At 41.1% G+C, this 18,580-nt stretch overlaps 1 protein-coding gene across 2 annotated transcripts in view; it reads left to right on the plus strand.

The window, feature by feature from the left end:
* The window catches only part of KPNA6 (karyopherin subunit alpha 6), a 64,984-nt gene that overhangs the window by 18,462 nt on the left and 27,942 nt on the right, over positions 1 to 18,580 (plus strand). Inside the window, exon 1 of one of the 2 annotated variants that reach the window (XM_015080605.3) lies at positions 8,681 to 10,917. The exons of the other annotated variant lie outside the window; for it this stretch is intronic. Within the exon in view, the coding sequence (XP_014936091.1) occupies positions 10,899 to 10,917 (19 nt within the window). The 5' untranslated portion in view covers positions 8,681 to 10,898. Of the gene's footprint in view, positions 1 to 8,680; positions 10,918 to 18,580 lie in introns of those variants that run through there. 2 annotated transcript variants of the gene reach the window in all.

Genomic DNA, 18,580 nt, shown 5'->3' on the forward strand with positions numbered 1-18,580 from the left:
ATTTTGTTGAATTTATTGTAAACCACTTTGGATCCTTTGGAAAACTGAAGTTTAAGATGTTGAATGGAACATTTGAGAGCATGTTCGTGGTGTGCTTTGTGCCATGGATTCTTGCTCTCAAAGATTTAATAGTTTAGAAGTGAAAGGTGGTGGGTTGTAAAGTACAACAGTGTCATTGGAAGTTGTCAGTTGGAACCATTTTGGGGTAACGACTCACAGATAAACAAAGCTGGATACTAGTTAATGTGACAAGGACAGATTTTAATCATTAACATACTATTGCAACAGGGAAAAGTGTGGATTAAATTCAACCTCGATTTGTACAGGGGTAACTGGGCATTTTGAAGGGAGGATCAGAGAATAGAGGGGGCAGAGAAAGGGGGCTCAGAAGAGTCAGGGAAGTGAAAAATTACAAAATGTGAGAAAGAAGGGTTGGCCTATCTGAAACCCATCTGGGTTTGCTAACTGGTGCTTACTGACATTAGACTCCTACCCTCCCACAGAGCCTGGGAGACAGGGGCCCTGTTTTCAGGTGTTGGTGGAACAAACAGTAAACTCTTTGCAACCTTGAGATTTTCTTAAGCAGGCACTTTAAGGGCAGGGGGCTAGGGTCATCCTAGGAACCATGAGTGTTTTGTTCAACTATTATTAGGCCATGGTTGAGGCCTAGTTGAGAAAAGTTTCAAAGGGGGCTGGATAGAGTTTGGTTAAGGAGAGACTCTGGCACAGGTAAAAATCTGTTTATCTGTTGAAGCTTGGGGAGGAGGAAGTTCATGGCTGACTCTAAAGCCAGGTGAATGGTAATGGCGTTAACTGAACTAGGGAAGATACGAGAAGTAACTGGCTTAAAGAGAGGGTGAGGTGGAGATATAGCCAATAGTAGGCATTTGGAAATACACTTTCAGGCAGGAGGCTGAGACAGTAGGGATTTGGTTCTTGGTATAAAAGTGGAGGTTGAAGGGGCACCTGGGTGGCTCAGTCAGTTGAGCGTCCGACTTCACCTCAGGTCATGATCTCACAGTTCATCAGTTTGAGCCCCGCATAGGTCTCTGTGTTGACAGCTCAGAGCATGGAGCCTGCTTCGGATTCTGTGTCTCCCTCTCTCTCTACCCCTTCCCCATTCATGTGCACTCTCTCTCTCTCTTTCAAAAATAAATAAACATTGGAAAAAAATTTTTTTTAAAAAGTGGAGGTTGAAGCTGGGGAAGATTACTTGCGGGAGCTGCTCCTGCTGTGATAAGGACCAAAGGTAGAACTTTGATGCACACTGAGAGTAAGAGATGGGCATTGAAGAGGAACACAGTATGAAATCTGAGGATTGGGGATAGGGTGGAGCTGTCAGAATCATGGGTAGAGTTTCAAGAAGGCAAAGGTGATCATCAGTGACAAATTAGAAAGTCAAACAGAATCAACATTGACAAGGTCACTGGATTTAGTAGTCTAAAATTTTTTCTGAAGCGTGTGTGTCCTTTTTTTTTAAATAACTTCATTTTTTGACTGAGGTGAACATCATGGTATATTATCCTTTTTTTAAGTTTTTATTTATTTATTTATTTTGAGAGAGACACAGTGCGAGCAGGGGAGGGGCAGAGAGAGAGAATCCCAAGCAGGCTCCGCACTGTCAGCACAGAGCCCTACGTGGTGCTGGATCCCACAAACCATGAGACCATAACCTGAGCTTAAACCAAGAATCGGACATTTTAACCAACTGAGCCACCCAGGTCCCCGTGTCCTGCTGTTTTACAAGTTTTTTTTTTGTTTTTTTTTTTTTGCGTGGGGCTTAGGGGTGCTGTTTGTTCATTTATGTATAGAGAGAGAGCAGGGGAAAGGAGGAGAGAGAGAGAAGAGAGAATCCTAACCAGGCTTCACTATCAGACCTGAGCCAAAATCAAGAGTCAGAAGCTGACCACCCAGATGCCCCTACAACTCTTTTTTATTCGGCTTTCTGTCAATTCTGGAAGAAACTCTTCTAAAATCTGCCTTTGGGAATTCTGCTCACTCCAGTCACAGAAGATTTCTTTGCTGTACATTTCTTCACTAACCTTACACCTACTGGTGAACACTTATTATGCAACTCTTACAGCTAAGCCTTGTGTCTGGGGCAGTGTAGGTGTTCAGTAAATATTGAATAAATATTTGAACAGTGACTCATTAACAAATTCTTGTGTATCTATGATAACCATAGATGCTGGAGATACAACAAAGGTCCCTGCCTTTGCGGAACTTAAAACATCCTACGGAAGAGAAGAGACACAGACTGTAAATAGTGTAATAAAGGAAATAAAACAGGTGTTCTGACAAAAATAGAGTAGCTTACTTTGGGTTAGGGTAATGAGGAAAGGACCTAGCAATTCTAAGAGCTAGGGAAGAGCATTGTGGGCAGAAACAAAACAGGAAATGTAAAGACTACACCCGGAAACAGCCTCTAAACACCTAGCAGTGGTCTCTCTGGTTTTATTGTGGTGACGGATGGAGAGTAAGGGGGAAGAGAGGAAGAGGCACGTTGTTTTTTAGTAGCCAGGTGAGATATGGTAGTGACTTGGATGGTGTGGGGGTCAGAAATTGATAGGTATGTAAATACATTCAAGATACATTTAGAGATAAAACGGACAGGTTTTGTTAAGAGATTAGATGAAAGAGGAGAGAGAAGAGAAGGAATCAAGGATGGCTTTTACTTAGGTTTTGGGTTGAGTAACTTGCAAATGCTGTTGCTGGTAGGGGGGTGAGCAGAAATTATAAATGGAGCTAGTTTTGGATATCAAAGTAAAGATTTCGATACGTGGTTGAATATATGGGTCTGGAGCTCAGGGGAAAAGGCTGCACTTGGGACATAAATTTGGAAGTTATCATGGGAATGAATGAAATCGCCTAGAAAGAGAGTAAAGATAGAAACCAGTATCTAGATGTAGTGAAGACTGAGAAGACTGGGTGAGGTTGGAAGTGGTGCCAAGAGAGAACCTTCTCCAAGAGAAGGGATTAGTGATTAATATTGAGGGCTTAAGAAGAGAACAGAAATTTCTGTCTGTTAGATATGGCAGTGAGGTTGTTGGTGAACGTGATAAAAGCAGTTTCTGTGGAATAGAAGGAGTAGAAGTCAGGTTTGAAGAGTTAGAAGAATGAACAGCAAGCACACAGATTCAACAATAGTGGTAATACCTATTTTAATAATGGTCGTTTCATTGTGCTTTATATCTTACACACAAAATATGTAATATTCAAGAAACATGTCAGAACAAAATCAAAGTGAATGTAGACTTAGGATATGTAGATGACCTTTTTTAAGTTTATTTACTTTTGAGAGAGAGAGAGTGTGTGCAAACAGGATAGGGACAGAGAGAGAGGGAGAGTCCCAGAGAGGGCATAGAGCCTGACGCTGGGCTTGAACCCAGGAACCACAGCCTGAGCCAAAGTCAGATGCTTAACCAACTGAGGCACCCAGGAGCCCTGTAGATGACTTTCAGGAGGGATCTGGTTACCATCTTACCAAATTTATGATCATTTAGGCAGCCTATCATTACATGTCTCCTAATGTGATGAGTATGAAACACAAAGCATCGCCTGTATGTGTTCTTGCCAAAAAAATATTGTGAACCTGAATCTGTTCTAGCCTCGAGACCTAACTTCCATTTTACAGGAAACACAGGAGATAGGCATAAATTAATGACAAAAAAATGAGAATGTGAGGCATTCATTAAGACAACTGACCTAGTTTTCACAAAGTCAGTATCACAAGTAAATAAAGGGATTGAGGGAGGGGTGCCTGGGTGGCTCAGTCGGTTGAGCATTCGACTTCAGCTCAGGTCATGATCTTGGGGTTTGTGAGTTTGAGCCCCGCGTTGGGCTCTGTGCTGACAGCTCAGAGCCTGGAACCTGCTTCAGATTCTGTGTCTCCCTCTCTCTCTGCTCCTGCGCTTGCGCATGCGCTCTCTCAAAAATAAACATTAAAAAAAAATTTTTTTTTAAGGATTGAGAGAGAGGATAGGGATTTTGTAGATTAAAAGTGACCAAATGTTGGAATAATGATAATGTAATTTTTTTTTAATTTTTTAAAAATTTACATCCAAGTTAGTATATCATGCAACAGTGATTTCAGGAGTAGATTCCTTAATGTCCCTTACCCATTTAACTCATCCACCCTCCCACAACCCCTCCAGTAATCCTCTGTTTGTTTTCCATATTTAAGAGTCTCTTATGTTTTGTCTCCCTCCCTGTTTTTATATTAGTTTTGCTTCCCTTCCCTTATGTTCATCTGTTTTGTATCTTAAAGTCCTCATATGAGTGAAGCCATATGATATTTGTCTTTCTCTGACTGACTAATTTCACTTAGCATAATATCCTCCAGTTCTGTCCACATAGTTGCAAATGGCAAGATTTCATTCTTTTTGATGGCCGAGTAATGAATGCTTCATTGTATGTATGTGTGTGTGTATGTGTGTGTACATACACATACACACACACCACATCTTCTTTATCCATTCATCCATCGATGGACATTTGGACTCTTTCCACACTTTGGCTATTGTCGATAGTGCTGCTATAAACATTGGGGTACATGTGCCCCTTTGAAACAGCATACCTGTATCCCTTGGATAAATGCCTAGTAGTGCAATTGCTGGGTCGTAGGGTAGTTCTATTTTTAATTTTTTGAGGAACCTCCATACTGTTTTCCAGAGTGGCTGCACCAGTATGCATCCCCACCAGCGATGCAAAAGAGATCCTCTTTCTCCGCATCCTCGCCAACATCTGTTGTTGCCTGAGTTGTTAATGTTAGCCACTCTGACAGACGTGAGATGGTATCCCATTGTGGTTTTGATTTGTATTTCCCTGATGATGAGTGATGTTGAGCAGTTTTTCATGTGTCGGTTGGCCATCTAGATGTCTTCTTTGGAGAAGTGTCTATTCATGTCTTTTGCCCATTTCTTCACTGGATTGTTTGTTTTCTGAGTTTGATAAGTTCTTTAGATTTTGGATACTGACCCTTTATCTGATATGTCATTTGCAAATATTGTCTCCCATTCCGTCAGTTGTTGCCTTTTAGTTTTGCTGATTGTTTCCTTCACTGTGCAGAAGCTTTTTCTTTTGATGAGGTCCCGATGGTTTTTTTTGCTTTTGTTTCTCTTGCCTCTGGTGACGTGTTGAGTAAGAAGTTGCTGTGGCCTAGATCAAAGAGGTTTTTGCCTACTTTCTCCTGGAGGATTTTGATGGCTTCCTGTCTTACATTTAGGTCTTTCATCCATTTTGAGTTTATTTTTGTGTATGGTGTAAGAAAGTGGTCCAGGTTCATTTTTCTGCATGTCGCTGTCCAGTTTTCCCAGCACCACTTGCTGAAGAGACTGTCCTTATTCCATTGGATATTCTTCCTGCTTTGTCAAAGATTGGTTGGCCATATGTTTGTGGGTCCATTTCTGGGTTCTCTGTTCTGTTCCATTGATCTGAGTGTTTTGCCAATGATAATGTAATTAAAAATATATATTGTTTGAAGCTACATATTGAAGTATATATAGATGAGATGTCAGGAATTTGCTTAAGTGATTCAGGATCTGGGTGTAGATAGAAACAGAGATTAATGGCTACTAGTTGATTATTGGATCTGAATGATTGCATTGAGATTCACTTTATTTACTCTTCTACTTTTGTACATATTTGAAATTCTCCATAATAAAATTTAGAAGACTAAATACAGTGGGTGAACCTTGACTGGATTCTGGTTTGGGTTGAAAAAAAGCCAACTAGCTATAACAATCATTTTGAAATAAGAAAAATTGAGTATGGACTAGATAATAGGTGTTTTGATAATTTTCTTAGGTTTGAAATTGTGGTTATGTACGAAGGTCCTTATTATGAGGCACATACTAAAGTAATAAGGGTGAAGTGCCAAGTTGTGCCATTTACAGCTTTGGTATGTTCAGTTTGGGGTGCCTGTCTGGCTCAGTCAGAAGAGCATGTGACTCTTGATCTCAGGGTCATGAGCTTGAGCCCCACTTTGGGTGTAGAGATTAAATAAACTTTAAAAAATATAAAACAAAATGTGTATAATATTTGTAAAATATCATTTGTACATCTGATAGAGTAAAACAAATAGGGCATCGTTAAAAAGTATTGAATCTTAGGGGTGCCTGGGTGGCTCAGTTAAGTGTCTGACTTCAGCTCAGGTCGTGATCTTACAGTTCATGAGTTCAAGCCCTGCTTTGGGGTCTGTACTGACAGCAAGGACCCTGCTTTGGATTCTGTCTCCCTCTCTGTCTCCACGTCTCGCCCGCTCATACCCTCTCTCTCAAAATAAATGAATAAACATTTAAAAAAACTTTTGAATCTTAAAGGAGAGTTTATAGATGTTTATTATGCTATTTCAATTTTTCAGTGCTTAAATAATTCATAATAAAAAGGGAGCAGAAAAATTATTTTGGTCTTCATGAGAATAGAGAAATGGGGCAGTAGTTTGGATGGGGGGTGGTAAATGAAAAGATGCACTCACAAGTGACTGGCTGCTTCTCAGGATAAAGAATTGCAGGTGGTGTGGCACCTGGCTGGCTCGGTCAGTGGAGCATGTGACTCTTGATCTCTGACTATAATTTCTAGCCCCATGTTGGGTGTAGAGATTACTTAAAATAAAATCTTTAGGGGCGCCTGGGTGGCTCAGTTGGTTGAGCCTCTGATTCTTGATTTTGGCTCAGGTCATGATCCCAAGGTTGTGGGGTCAAGCCCCATATCTGGCTCCACACTGTGCATGGAGTCTGCTTAAGATTCTCTCTCTCTGTCTCTCTCTCTCTCTCTCTCTCTCTCTCTCTCTCTCTGTCTCTCTCTCCTCCTCTCTCTCCCCCACCCCACCCCAAAATAAAGAAATAAACATTTTAAAAAATAAATACGGGGTACCTGGGTGGCTCAGTCAGTTAAGCCTCTGACTTTGGCTCAGGTCATTATCTCGTGGTTTGTGGATTCAAGCCCCATGTTGGGTTCTGTCCTGACCCCTCAGAGCCTAGAACCTGCTTTGGATCCTGTGTCTTCCTCTCGCTCTCTCTCTCTCTTTAATATTTATTTATTTTTGAGAAGGAGAGAGAGACAAAGCAAGAGCAGGAGAGGGGCAGAGAGAGACGGAGATCTCTTTAGACAAACATCTTGGCAGTTTTCAGTTGCTCCCTCTTCGTATGAGTACTAATTAAAGAATCGATTGCCAGTAATTCTCAAGTTAAAATGACTGAGTACATAGACCAGTATAGACAGAACCTAGTCTAAAGGCAGGAGCCAAATTGAATAGAAATATATGTGTGTTGGGCGGGGGGGGAGGGGGTTGGAAAGAAGGGAATTCTCAGAGGTTGGATGAGAAGTGGAGGCCTTTAGAATTAGAGGGTCTAGATCCCAGTCCCAGGTTCACAATTTTTTTAATGTTTGTTTATTTTTGAGAGTGAGAGAGACAGAACATGAGTGGGGGAGGGGCAGAAAGAGAGGGAGACACAGAATCCGAAGCAGGCTCCAGGCTCTGAGCTGTCAGCATAGAGCCCGATATGGGGCTTGAACCCACAGACTGCGAGATCGTGACCTGAGCTGAAGTCTGGCAGCTTCTCCAACTGAGCCACCCAGGCACCCCCCCGGGTTCACAATTTAATAGCTGAATGATCTTGTGTGAGTCATAACACCTCTGAACCTGGCTCCTTAGCTATTAATTGCTATTTAATTACTGTCCTCAAACCAAGAGTTTAAAACAGCTGATTTCACCCTAGCCCCTGTCAGATTTTGTTTGGCTGGCACAATGTTGTAAAAACTGAGTATGAAGATAGTCCCTGATGTAATATTATAACTGTCCTGTAAAACCTGGGATGTGAGCAAATTTGTTTCTTTATCGGAGATGGAGTAACCCCCAACTGAGAATTCTGATGGATTTGCTGCTACCAATAGCTTACCTTTTTGGGAAATGAGAAGAACCTGGAGTTTGCAATCAAATAGGTCAAGGTTGATGGATTAGCTTCCTGGCTTGTTACTTACCCTCTGAGTCTCATTTTTCTCATCTGTAAAATGGATTCTCAAGATTGTTGTGAAGATCAGATATTATGTCTACAAAAAGCTTGGCACATTAGCAATTGTTACTAGCCTGCTAAGGCTGTGGACTGTATATCCTGGTATACTCTTATTCCTTTCTTTTCTTTAAATGTTCATTTATTTATTTTTGATAGAGAGTGAGTGTGAGTGGGGTAGGGACAGAGAGAGGAAGAGAGAATCCCAAGCAGGACTTGGCTCAATCCCATGAACCGTGTGATCATGACCTGAGCCAAAATCAAGAGTTGGATGCTTAACTGACTAAGCCACGCAGGTGCCTCTCCTTTCCTTTAAATTAACTGGAATATGGCTGTAGTGGAGTTTTTGTATTTGTTTTTGTTTTGTTTTTTTAATGTTTGTTTATTTTTGAAGGAGAGAGAGAGTGTGAGCCGGGAAGGGGCAAAGAGAGGGAGAGACAGAATTTGAAGCCTGCTCCAGGCTCTGAGCTGTGAGCACAGAGCCTGATGTGGGGCTTGAACTCAGCAGCCATGAGATCATGACCTGAGCTGAAGTCAGAAGCTTAACGGACTGAGTCACCCAGGCGCCCCTGGCCGTAGTATTTTAACCCAGGATTCTGTGTGTGTGTGTGTGTGTGTGTGTGTGTGTGTGTGTGTGTGTGTGTGAGAGAGAGAGAGAGAGAGAGAGAGAGAGAAAGCGAGGACGAGCGAGAGCACGTGCTAGCTTGCATAAGCAAGGGAGAGGCAGAGAGAGAGAGAGAGAGAGAGAGAGAGAGAGAATCCCAAGGAGCCTCTGCACTCTCAGCACAGAGCCTGATGTAGGGCTTGATCCCAGGAACTGTGAGATCATGACCTGAGCTGAAGTTAACTGACTGAGCCACCCAGGGGCCCCCAACCCAGGAATCTTATGTTGATACATATTAGCTAGATAATTCCTAGTGAAAGGTATGAGAGGCCAACTAAAAAAAAGCCATTTTTTTAGCCTAGGAGGAATCAGATTTCTTTCTTGAAGGAAGGGGCCTTAAATTGAGAGATAACCACTTATCTTTTTTATCCCTCTTCCCACTATCATTAAGTAACCTTTAATGCATCATGATGAGTTGTAAAGCTTCCTAATTGTAGCATATGCCCAACAGTGAGTCTGCATGATTTAAAGCCTCAGCTCATCCTTGATGCCCAGGCAGCTACAATGACATTTCTTTAGAAAGCTTCCTTCTGCAGTGATCAGCGCCCACTCAGCTTAACACCAGGGCAAGGGAACTAATTTGAAAGGACTGACTGCTTCGTAGTGTTCCAAGTCCCATCTCCGTTGAAGATTGTCAGGTCATTACCTAGAAAATAATGCTAGTTCCCTTATTTACTAAATATAGCTCTTTTGGGCTTTTTCTAGGCAGATGCCAAGTGATTGCTTGGTAGCTTTTTGAAGTACAGACCATGAACATAAGGCTTTGATTTGGAAAGTCCTAGAGCCAGCAGGTATACAGGATGTGAGCTTGAAGGTGTAGTAGAATCATTCCCATCCCACACACAGGATAGCTGGCTATATGTAGTATGCCTTTTTCTGAGAACATGTGCATAATTTTAAAGTTGTATGAATCTCAAAAGAGACTCTGGGGGCACCTGGGTGGCTCAGTCAGTTAAGCATCCAACTTCGGCCCAGGTCATGATCTAGCAATCCATGAGTCTGAGCCCCATGTCAGGCTCCAGGCCTGGAGCCTGTTTCAGGTTCTGTGTCTCCCCCTCTCTCTGCCCCTACCCCACTCATGCTCTGTTTCTCTGTCAAAAAAAAATAAACATTTAAAAAAATTAAAAAAAGAGAGACTCTGATTCTATCAGTCAGAGCTTATATTATTTTGCTAGGGCTGCCAAAACAAAGTACCACAGCCAAGATGTCTTAAACAGGAATTTATTTTTCCACAGTTCTGGAGGCTAGAATTCCGAGATCAAGATGTCAGCTAGGTTGGCTTTTTCCGAGGCCTTTTTCTCTCTTTGGTTTATCAGTGGCTGTCTTCATGTTCACGTGATGTTTTCCCTCTGTGTGCATCTATATCTTAATCTTCTCTTTATAAGGACACTAATCATAATTGGATTAGGGCCTTACCCCAGTATCCTCACTTCTTTAAAAATACCCTGTCTGGGGGTGCCTGGGTGGTTCAGTCGGTTAAGCATCTGAGTTCAGCTCAGGTCATGACCTTGCAGTCCTTGTGTTCAAGCCCCGCATTGGGCTCTGTGCTGACAGCTCAGAGCCTAGAACCTGCCTCAGACTCTGTGTCTCCCTCTCTTTTTGCCCCTACCCTGCTCACACTCTGTCTCTCTCTCTCAAGAAAAAAATAAACATTAAAAAAATAAAAAGACCTTGTCCGCCGGAACTTCAAAATATGAGTTGTAGGCAGGGTACAATTCAGGACATAACAGGGTCTGTGCCTGTTTTGTATCATTGCTCATCCCTTGGTTCCAAACGTTTAGAGAGTACACTCCAACATTAGCCACTTATTTCCTAAGAAATGGGAGGTATAACTTCAGGGACCTATTCACTTTGAGAGAATTCCTTGACTAAGAAAACCCAAAGGCTGTCTAAGACAGTCAGATGCTAGAAAAGGTTATTTGTATTCTGGATTTCTTAATCCAGTAAGGGAGTGCATGATGAAAACAAACCCTTTGCCTGTTGGTCCTTAAATGAGAGCCCAGCATTCCTTTGGTTGCTGATTCCAGATATGCTTCTGTGGTTGTTCCTTCTTCCAATCTAACCTCCCTTGCCTGCCTTCTCCAGTGAAGTCACAAGCAAATATTTGTGATGGTTTCTTGTCACCATGGTGACTAAAGAAGCACATCTTGGTTCTCCTTCCAGCTTTGTTGTCAGCTTTGCTCGAAGGAAGGGACAGCTCCCTGGGAGAGCCCAGGCTCAGAGTCATGAGAAACCATGTGTCAGGTAATGGGGGACAGCGGTCCACAGTCCTGCTTTTAGGAATCTGTCCTGTGCCTATTAGTCTCCAGGCACAGGGGTAATCAGTAACCCCAAAGGGAGGCCACTGCATTCCCCTAGAATGTTTTTTTTAAATAATAAATTCACTTGGGACTTGCCAAGTGGGTGTGTAGGCTTGCACATTTTAAGACCCTACCGCCGCAGTTGGTTCACCAAGCTCCTTTACAGAATGATGGAGGTGCCTTCTCTGAAGTTTCATTTCCTCAGTTTCTCTAGCTCCGGAATTCAGCGCTTTCTTCAACTTCCATTTTCAATTTCTCTTTCACTCAGATTCTCTTAATAGACTCTTCTCCGCCCCCCCCCCCATTTATGTACTTCCTTATTCTGTTTCCACCCCCAACATGATTTCCTGGTTGAAGAAGCAGCCCCCATCTTCTTAGGATATTTCTTTTCAAACTCTCAGTACAATCCCCCAACCATGCTACAAAGGGGGCAATCTTAGTTGTTCGTTCTGTGTGCCTATAAAACTTATTTTTCACCCCATTAGCAATAAATACTCTTGATAATTTCCAGTTCGAAATTCAGAGAATCAGAAAGGCCTCTAAAGGACTTGTGGGTTAACATAATCAGCTTCACTTTCATCAGGTCTTTAGATAGTGAGATTGTTTTAAAAATGTAAATATTGGGTAAGGTATGATAAAGCCTCTCTGACCACAGGAAGAGACAGGAATGCGGCATGAAAGGAATACATTTGTTACACTCACAGGTCTCAGAGAGGAAGCCACTGCATGCGTGCAGGGTCACAGAAGAAATACATATGTATATATATACATATGTATATATATTGTCTGTGTATACGTGTGTGTGTGTGTGTGTGTGTTTTGAGAGAGAGAGAGAGAGAACACACAAGCAGGGGGAGGGCAGACAGAGAAGGACAAAGGATCCAACATAGGCTCCACACTGACAGCAGCAAGCCCAATGGGTGCCCAAACCCACAAACTGAACCGAACAGTGAGATCATGACCTGAGCCGAAGCTCAACCCTAGGCCAGAGACTTTATTAAGGTTTCTGAGGGAAAGCGAAGGCAGGGCAGAGCAAACTGTTTAGGACTGGCAACTTTGAATTAATCCAAAGGATTTTGGTCTGTAGGAGTGGTTTCTACTTGCCTACTACCTCACCAAGAGATGATTAAAGTGAAGGAATATTGTCTCCCGGGTGTATAGGCAAGGTAGAGGAGGAGATATGGCTCTGGACTTTGCAGTTAGGCAAGTTGTTACCTTTAGGCATTAGCCATGGGAGGGGCAGTCTGTCCCTGGGTCTGTAAAGGTCCCAAATGCTGAAACATCAAGAACACAATGTAATGGGCACCTGAATGGCTCAGTTGGTCAAGTGTGTCCCCTCTTGGTTTTGGCTCAGGTCATGATCTCACAGTTCATGAGTTTGAGCCCCATGTCAACTTTTTTAAGTGCCAACACTTAAAAAAGAACACAGAAAATAAGAAAATAGAGTTAATATAATTGGCCCTGTAACTGGTGAATGCAAATAGACAAATATGGTATCTAAAAAAACATATAGAACAGGGATTCAGTGTTAGTTTTAATTGGCAGAGGTATGCTGCAATTAAAACTTTGGTAAAGGGGGGCGCCTGGGTGGCTCAGTCGGTTAAGCGTCCGACTTCGGTTCAGGTTATGATCTCACGGTCCGTGGGTTCGAGCCCCACGTCGGGCTCTGTGCTGACAGCTCAGAGCCTGGAGCCTGCTTCAGATTCTGTGTCTCCCTCTCTCTCTGACCCTCCCCTGTTCATGCTCTGTCTCTCTCTGTCTCAAAAATAAATAAACGTTAAAAAAAAATTTAAAAAAAACCAAAAAGCTTTGGTAAAGGGGCGCCTTGGTGGCTTAGTTGGTTAAGCATCCGACTTCAGTTCAGGTTATGATCTCACGGTTCGTGAGTTTGAGCCCCACATTGGGCTCTGTGCATCATGACAGCTCAGAGCCTGAAGCCTGCTTTGGATTCTGTGTTTCCCTCTCTCTCTGCCTCCTCCCCCCCCTCCCCTGCTTGGACTCTATCTCTCTCTCTTTCTCAAAAAAATAAACATTAAAAAAAATTTTTTTTAAATTTTGGTAAAATATAATATAACTCACCATTTTAGCTTTTTAAAAAAATTTTTTTGTTTTATTTTGAAAGAGCGCACACACAGGAGGGGCAGAGAGAGATAATTCCAAACAGGCTCTCACTGTCAGTGCAGTGACCCTGGGCTCAAAGTCAGCGAACCGTGAGATCATGGCTGAAGTCAGACGCTTTAGCCAACTGAGCCACCCAGGCGCCCCATTCAATTTTTTTAGATATACAAAAGTGTAGAATTTACAGTCCCACCAGGAATGCACCAGATGCTAATTTCTCCACATCCTTGCCAACACTTGGTATTTTGTTTTCTTTTGTCTTTATTATAGCTATTTATTAGGCATGAAATCAAATCTCATTGTAGTTTTGGGTTTTTTCTTTTTTAACGTTTATTTATTTTGGGGAGAAAAAGAGAGCACAGCAGGGGAGGGGCAGAAAGAGAGAGGGAGACACAGAATCAGAAGCAGGCTCCAGGCTCAGCTGTTAGCACAGAGCCCGATGCGGGGCTCGAACTCACAAACAGCAAGATCATGACCTGAGCCAAAAAGTCAGACCCTCTACCTTCTGAGCCACCCAGACACCCCTGTAGTTTTTTTTTTTTTTTTTATTGTATTTTTTTTTTTAATGTTTGTTTATTTTTGAGACAGAGACAGAACATGATCAGGGGAGGGGCAGAGAGAGAGGGAGACACAGAATTGGAAGCAGGCTCCAGGCTCCTAGCTGTCAGCACAGAGCCTGACATGGAGCTCAAACTCATGGACTGCAAGATCATGAACTGAGCCAAAGTTGGAAGCTTAACCTATTGAGCCACCCAGGCACCCTTCATTGTAGTTTTGATTTGCATTTCTCTTAAGACTATGTTGAGCATCTTTCCATATGCACATTAGCCATTTATGTATCTTCTTTAGAGAAATGTATACAAATTATTTGTCCATTTTTAAATTGGGTTGTCTTTTTGTTGTTGAACTGTAGAAATTCTTTGTATATTCTTGGTATTAAACCCTTATCAGATACATGACTTGGAAATAATTTTCCCATGCTGTAAGTTGTCTTTTCACTTTCTTGTTAATGTCTTTTGTTGTTTGTGCTTTTGATGTCATAGTAAAAGAATCTATTGCCAAATCCAAGGCCATAAAATTTTTTTTCTATGTATTATTCTAAGTATTTTATGGTCTTAGCTTATATTTAGGTTGTTGATCCATTTGGAGTTAATTTTTGTGTATGGTGTAAGCCTGGGGTCCAACTTCATTCTTTTAGATATTAGTTGTCCCAGTAATATTTTTTGAAGAGAGTATTCTTATTCCGTTGAATGGACTTGACACTCTTATCAAAATTATTTGGTTGGCCATAGATGTATGAATTTATTTCTACACTCTCAATTTTATTCCGTTTATCTGTATGTTTATCCTTATGCCAGTACCACACTATTCTGATTACTGTAGCTTTGTAGGAAGTTATAAAATCAGGAAGTGTGAGTCTTCCAACTTTATTATTTAAGAGTGTGTTGTTAGTTTCCACGTATTTCTGAATTTCTAGCTTCATTCTGTATGGTCAAATTTATTGAGAATTTATTGAGACTCTTTGTGGCCTAACATGGTCTGTTCTGGAGAATGTACCATGTACACTCGAGAAAGTATATTCTGCTATTGTTGGGTGGAGTGTTCTAGGTCTTTTTAGGTCTGACTGATTCATAATGCTGTTGAAGTCCTCTGTTTCCTTATTAATCTTCTATTTAAGTATTCCGTTCATTATTGAAAGTGGTGTATGGAAGTCTCCAAGAACTATCGTAGAACTATTTTTCCCTTCACTTCTGACCATGTTTGTTTGCTTCATATATTTTGGGACTCTGTTTTGGTGCATATATGTTTTATAATTATTATATCTTCTTAATTAATTGACCGTTTTGTCAATATATAATGTCGTCCTTGATCTCTCATAAGAGTTTTTGACTTAAGGTTTTTTGTCTGATATTGGTTAGCTATTCCAGCTCTCTTTTGGCTACCATATGCTTGAAATATTTAAAAAAAAATTGTTTTAATATTTATTTATTTTTGAGACAGAGAGAGACAGAGCATGAACAGGGAGGGTTAGAGAAAGGGAGACACAAGAACCTGAAGCAGGCTCCAGGTTCCAAGCTGTCAGCACAGAGCCCAACGCGGGACTCAAACTCACAGACTGTGAGACCATGACCTGAGCCAAACTCGGATGCTTAACTGACTGAGCCACCCAGGCGCCCCGCTTGAAATATTTTTTTCCATCCTTTTACTTTAAACCCGTTTGTGTCTTTGGATATGCAGTAAGTCTTTGTAGACAGCATATAATAACTTAAGAGTTTAATCCATTTACACATACTACTCTGATAAGGAAGGACTTCTGGCATTTTATTCTTTGTTTTCTTTAGGTCTTCTACTTTTTTTGTCCCCCTCTTCCTCCAATTACTGCCTTTTGTGTTTAATTTTATGTAGTGAATGGTTTTGATTCCCTTTTCATTTCCTCTCGTGTTTATTTTTTATTTCTATTTTGTATATGTATTTTTTTTAGATGGTGTGGTTACCATGGGGATTACATTTAACATTCTAAATTTATAGCTATATAGTTTGAATTGGTACCAACTTCAAAAAATCTGTTTCTGTACAGTGCCAATTCCCCCTTTATGTTGTTGCCGTCACACAAAGTACATCTTTACACGTACCCATTATATGCCCAGTAACATACATAAATTTGTGATTAGTTTATACACTTTTCTTTAAATCATGTAGGAGATAAAAAGCAGTTACAAACCAATAATACTGAGTTTTATATTTACCCATATAGTTACCTTTATTGGCTTCAAGTTACTGTGTAGTGTCCTTTCATTTCACTTCATTTTCAGTTTAAAGGACTCTCTCTAGCATTTCCTGTGGAGTAGGTCTCATGGTAACACACTCTGTCAGCTTTTGTTTATCTAGAAGTGTCTTAATTTCTCCCTTGTTTTTGAAGCACAATTCTGTCAAATGTAGAATTCTTTGGCTTTCTTCCCCCCCCCCCCCCCTTTCAGTTCTTTAACTGTGTCATCCCAATGCCTTCTGGCCTTCATGGTTTCTAATGGGAAATTGGCTTGTATGTGATGAGTCATTTCTCCCTTGCTGCTTTCAAGATTCTCTATGTCTTTGGCTCTCAATAGTTTGATTATGTGACTAGATGTAGATCTGAATTTATCCTCCTTGGGATTCATTGAATATTTTTATGGGTAGATTCATGTTTTACATTGAATTTGGGAGGTTTTCTGCTATTATTTCTTAAATTTTTTCTGTCCCTTTCTTTTCTGTTTCTTTGACTCCCGTAATACTTTTTGGATATGCTTGTTGGAATTCCATGGACTCCATTGGCTCTGTTACTTTTCACTCTTTCCTCTCCTCAGAGTACATAATTTGTGTTCCTGTCTTCAAGTTTGTTGGTCCTCCTGTTTGTTCACGTGTGCTATTGAGCCCCTCTAGTGAATTTTTCATTTTAGTTATTTTTCAACTAACTTTAGTTACTCTTCAACTCCAGAACTGCCTTTTTTTTTTAATTAATTAATTTAAGTAATCTCTACACCTAGCATAAGGCTCAAACTCACAACCCCAAGATCAAGAGTCACATGGTCCTCTCAACCAAGCCAACCAGACGCCCTTCAACTCCAGAACCTCTGGTTGATTCTTTCTCTATTTGTTGTTGTTCTCATTTTGTTCTGCATTGCTTTCCTGATTTCCTTTAGTTGTTTGTCTTTTTTTTTTTTTTTTTTTTTTTTAGTTCTTTGTATTTAAGACAGTTGTTTGAAAGTCTTTGTCTACTATCTCTAGTAGCAGGGATAGTTTCTTGTCAATTTATTTTGTCCCTTCAAATGGGCCATACTTCCCTGTTTATCTCCATTATTGGCTTATTACCTTTAAAGAAGTTTCTTAATGGGAAGACTTTATTTTATATGTACTTACATGTTTACCATTTCTAGTATCCTTCTTTTGTGAAGATCTGAGTTACCATCTGGCATAATTTTCCTTCTACTTAAATGTAGTATTTCTTTAAAAAATTTTTTTTTTATGTTTATTTATTTTTGAGAGAGACAGAGACAGAATGGGAGTGGGATAGGGGCAGAGAGAGAGGGAGACACAGAATCCAAAGCAGGCCCCAGGCTCCAGGCTCCGAGCTGTCAACACAGAGCCTGACGCAGGGCTTGAACCCACGAGCTGGAAGATCGTGACCTGAGCCGAAGTCAGACGCTCAACCAGCTGAGCCACCCAGGCGCCTCTATTTATTTTCAGTTGAGAGAGAGACAGAGTGTGAGTGGGGTAGAGGCAGAGAGAGAGGGAGACACAGAATCCGAAGCAGGCTCCAGGCCCTGAGCTGTCAGCATAGAGCCTGACATGGGGCTCGAACTCACAAACTGTGAGACTATGACACAAGCCCAAGTGTCTGCTAGAGACAAAGTCTCAGGTTTTGTTTGAAGAATCGATTCCTATTTCATTTTCATTTTTTGAAAGTATTTTCATTGGGTATAGAATTCTAGTTTGACAGGTTTCCTTCAATACAATTTCGTATTTCATTATCTTCTGACTTGCATAGTTTCTTTTTTTTTTTTTTTTTTTAAGTTCATTTTGAAAGAGAGAGAGAGAGTAGGGGAGGGAGGGGCGGACAGTGAGGGGGAGAGAGAGGATCCTGAGCAGGCTATACACTGCCAGCATGGAGCCCGAGCCTGATGTGGGGCTTGAACCTGAGCTGAAACCAAGAGTCAGTTGCTTAACCACCTGAGCCACCCAGGCTCCCTGACTTGCATAGTTTCTGACAGGAAGTCAGGTCATTCTTATCTTTGGTCTTCTGCATGTAATGAGTCATTCTAGCTGTTTTTAAGATTTTCGTTATCACTGGTTTTCAGGAATTTGACTATGATGTCCCTTAGTGTGATTTTCTTTGTTTTTACCATTCTTAAGGTTTATCATGATTTCTTGGGTTTATGGGATCAAGTTTGGAAATGTTTTACTCTTTGTTTCTTCATAAGTTTTTTGTCAACTTTCCTCACCCCCCACTTTTTCCCCTGTGAATGCAGCTACAGATAAATTAGGCCATTTGTTAAACATCGCATGAGCCACTGTGGCATCATTTTTGGTCTGTCTCGATTGATATTTCTTCTTTCTGTGGGTGTGTCATGTTTTTCTGCTTCTTGGCATATTTACAAGTTTTTAATTGGATTTTTGATGTAATTTTTATTGTCTTTTTTTTTTTTTTTTTTTTTTTTTAAGGATGTAGAGCCTTATAGGCAGTTGTTACATTCTGCCCACTTGATCAGTTAAAGTGTTGTTTGGAAGCTTTGTTAGTAGTCTTGTCTAGGGACATCCCCCCCCTAAGTTTTATATATTTAAGTAATCTCTACACCCATCGTGGGGCTTGAACTCACGACCCCAAGATCAAGAGTCCCGCACTACTCTGATGGAGGCAGCCAGGCACCCCTCTAGGGATAGTTTGATCTTACTCTTAAGGCATAGCCCTTTTTAGGGTTCAGTGTATGCCCTGAGTGATCAGTGAGGAATCTCCA

The sequence above is a fragment of the Acinonyx jubatus genome, chromosome C1 (genome assembly GCF_027475565.1).
Source record: "Acinonyx jubatus isolate Ajub_Pintada_27869175 chromosome C1, VMU_Ajub_asm_v1.0, whole genome shotgun sequence".
NCBI lineage: Eukaryota > Metazoa > Chordata > Mammalia > Carnivora > Felidae > Acinonyx > Acinonyx jubatus.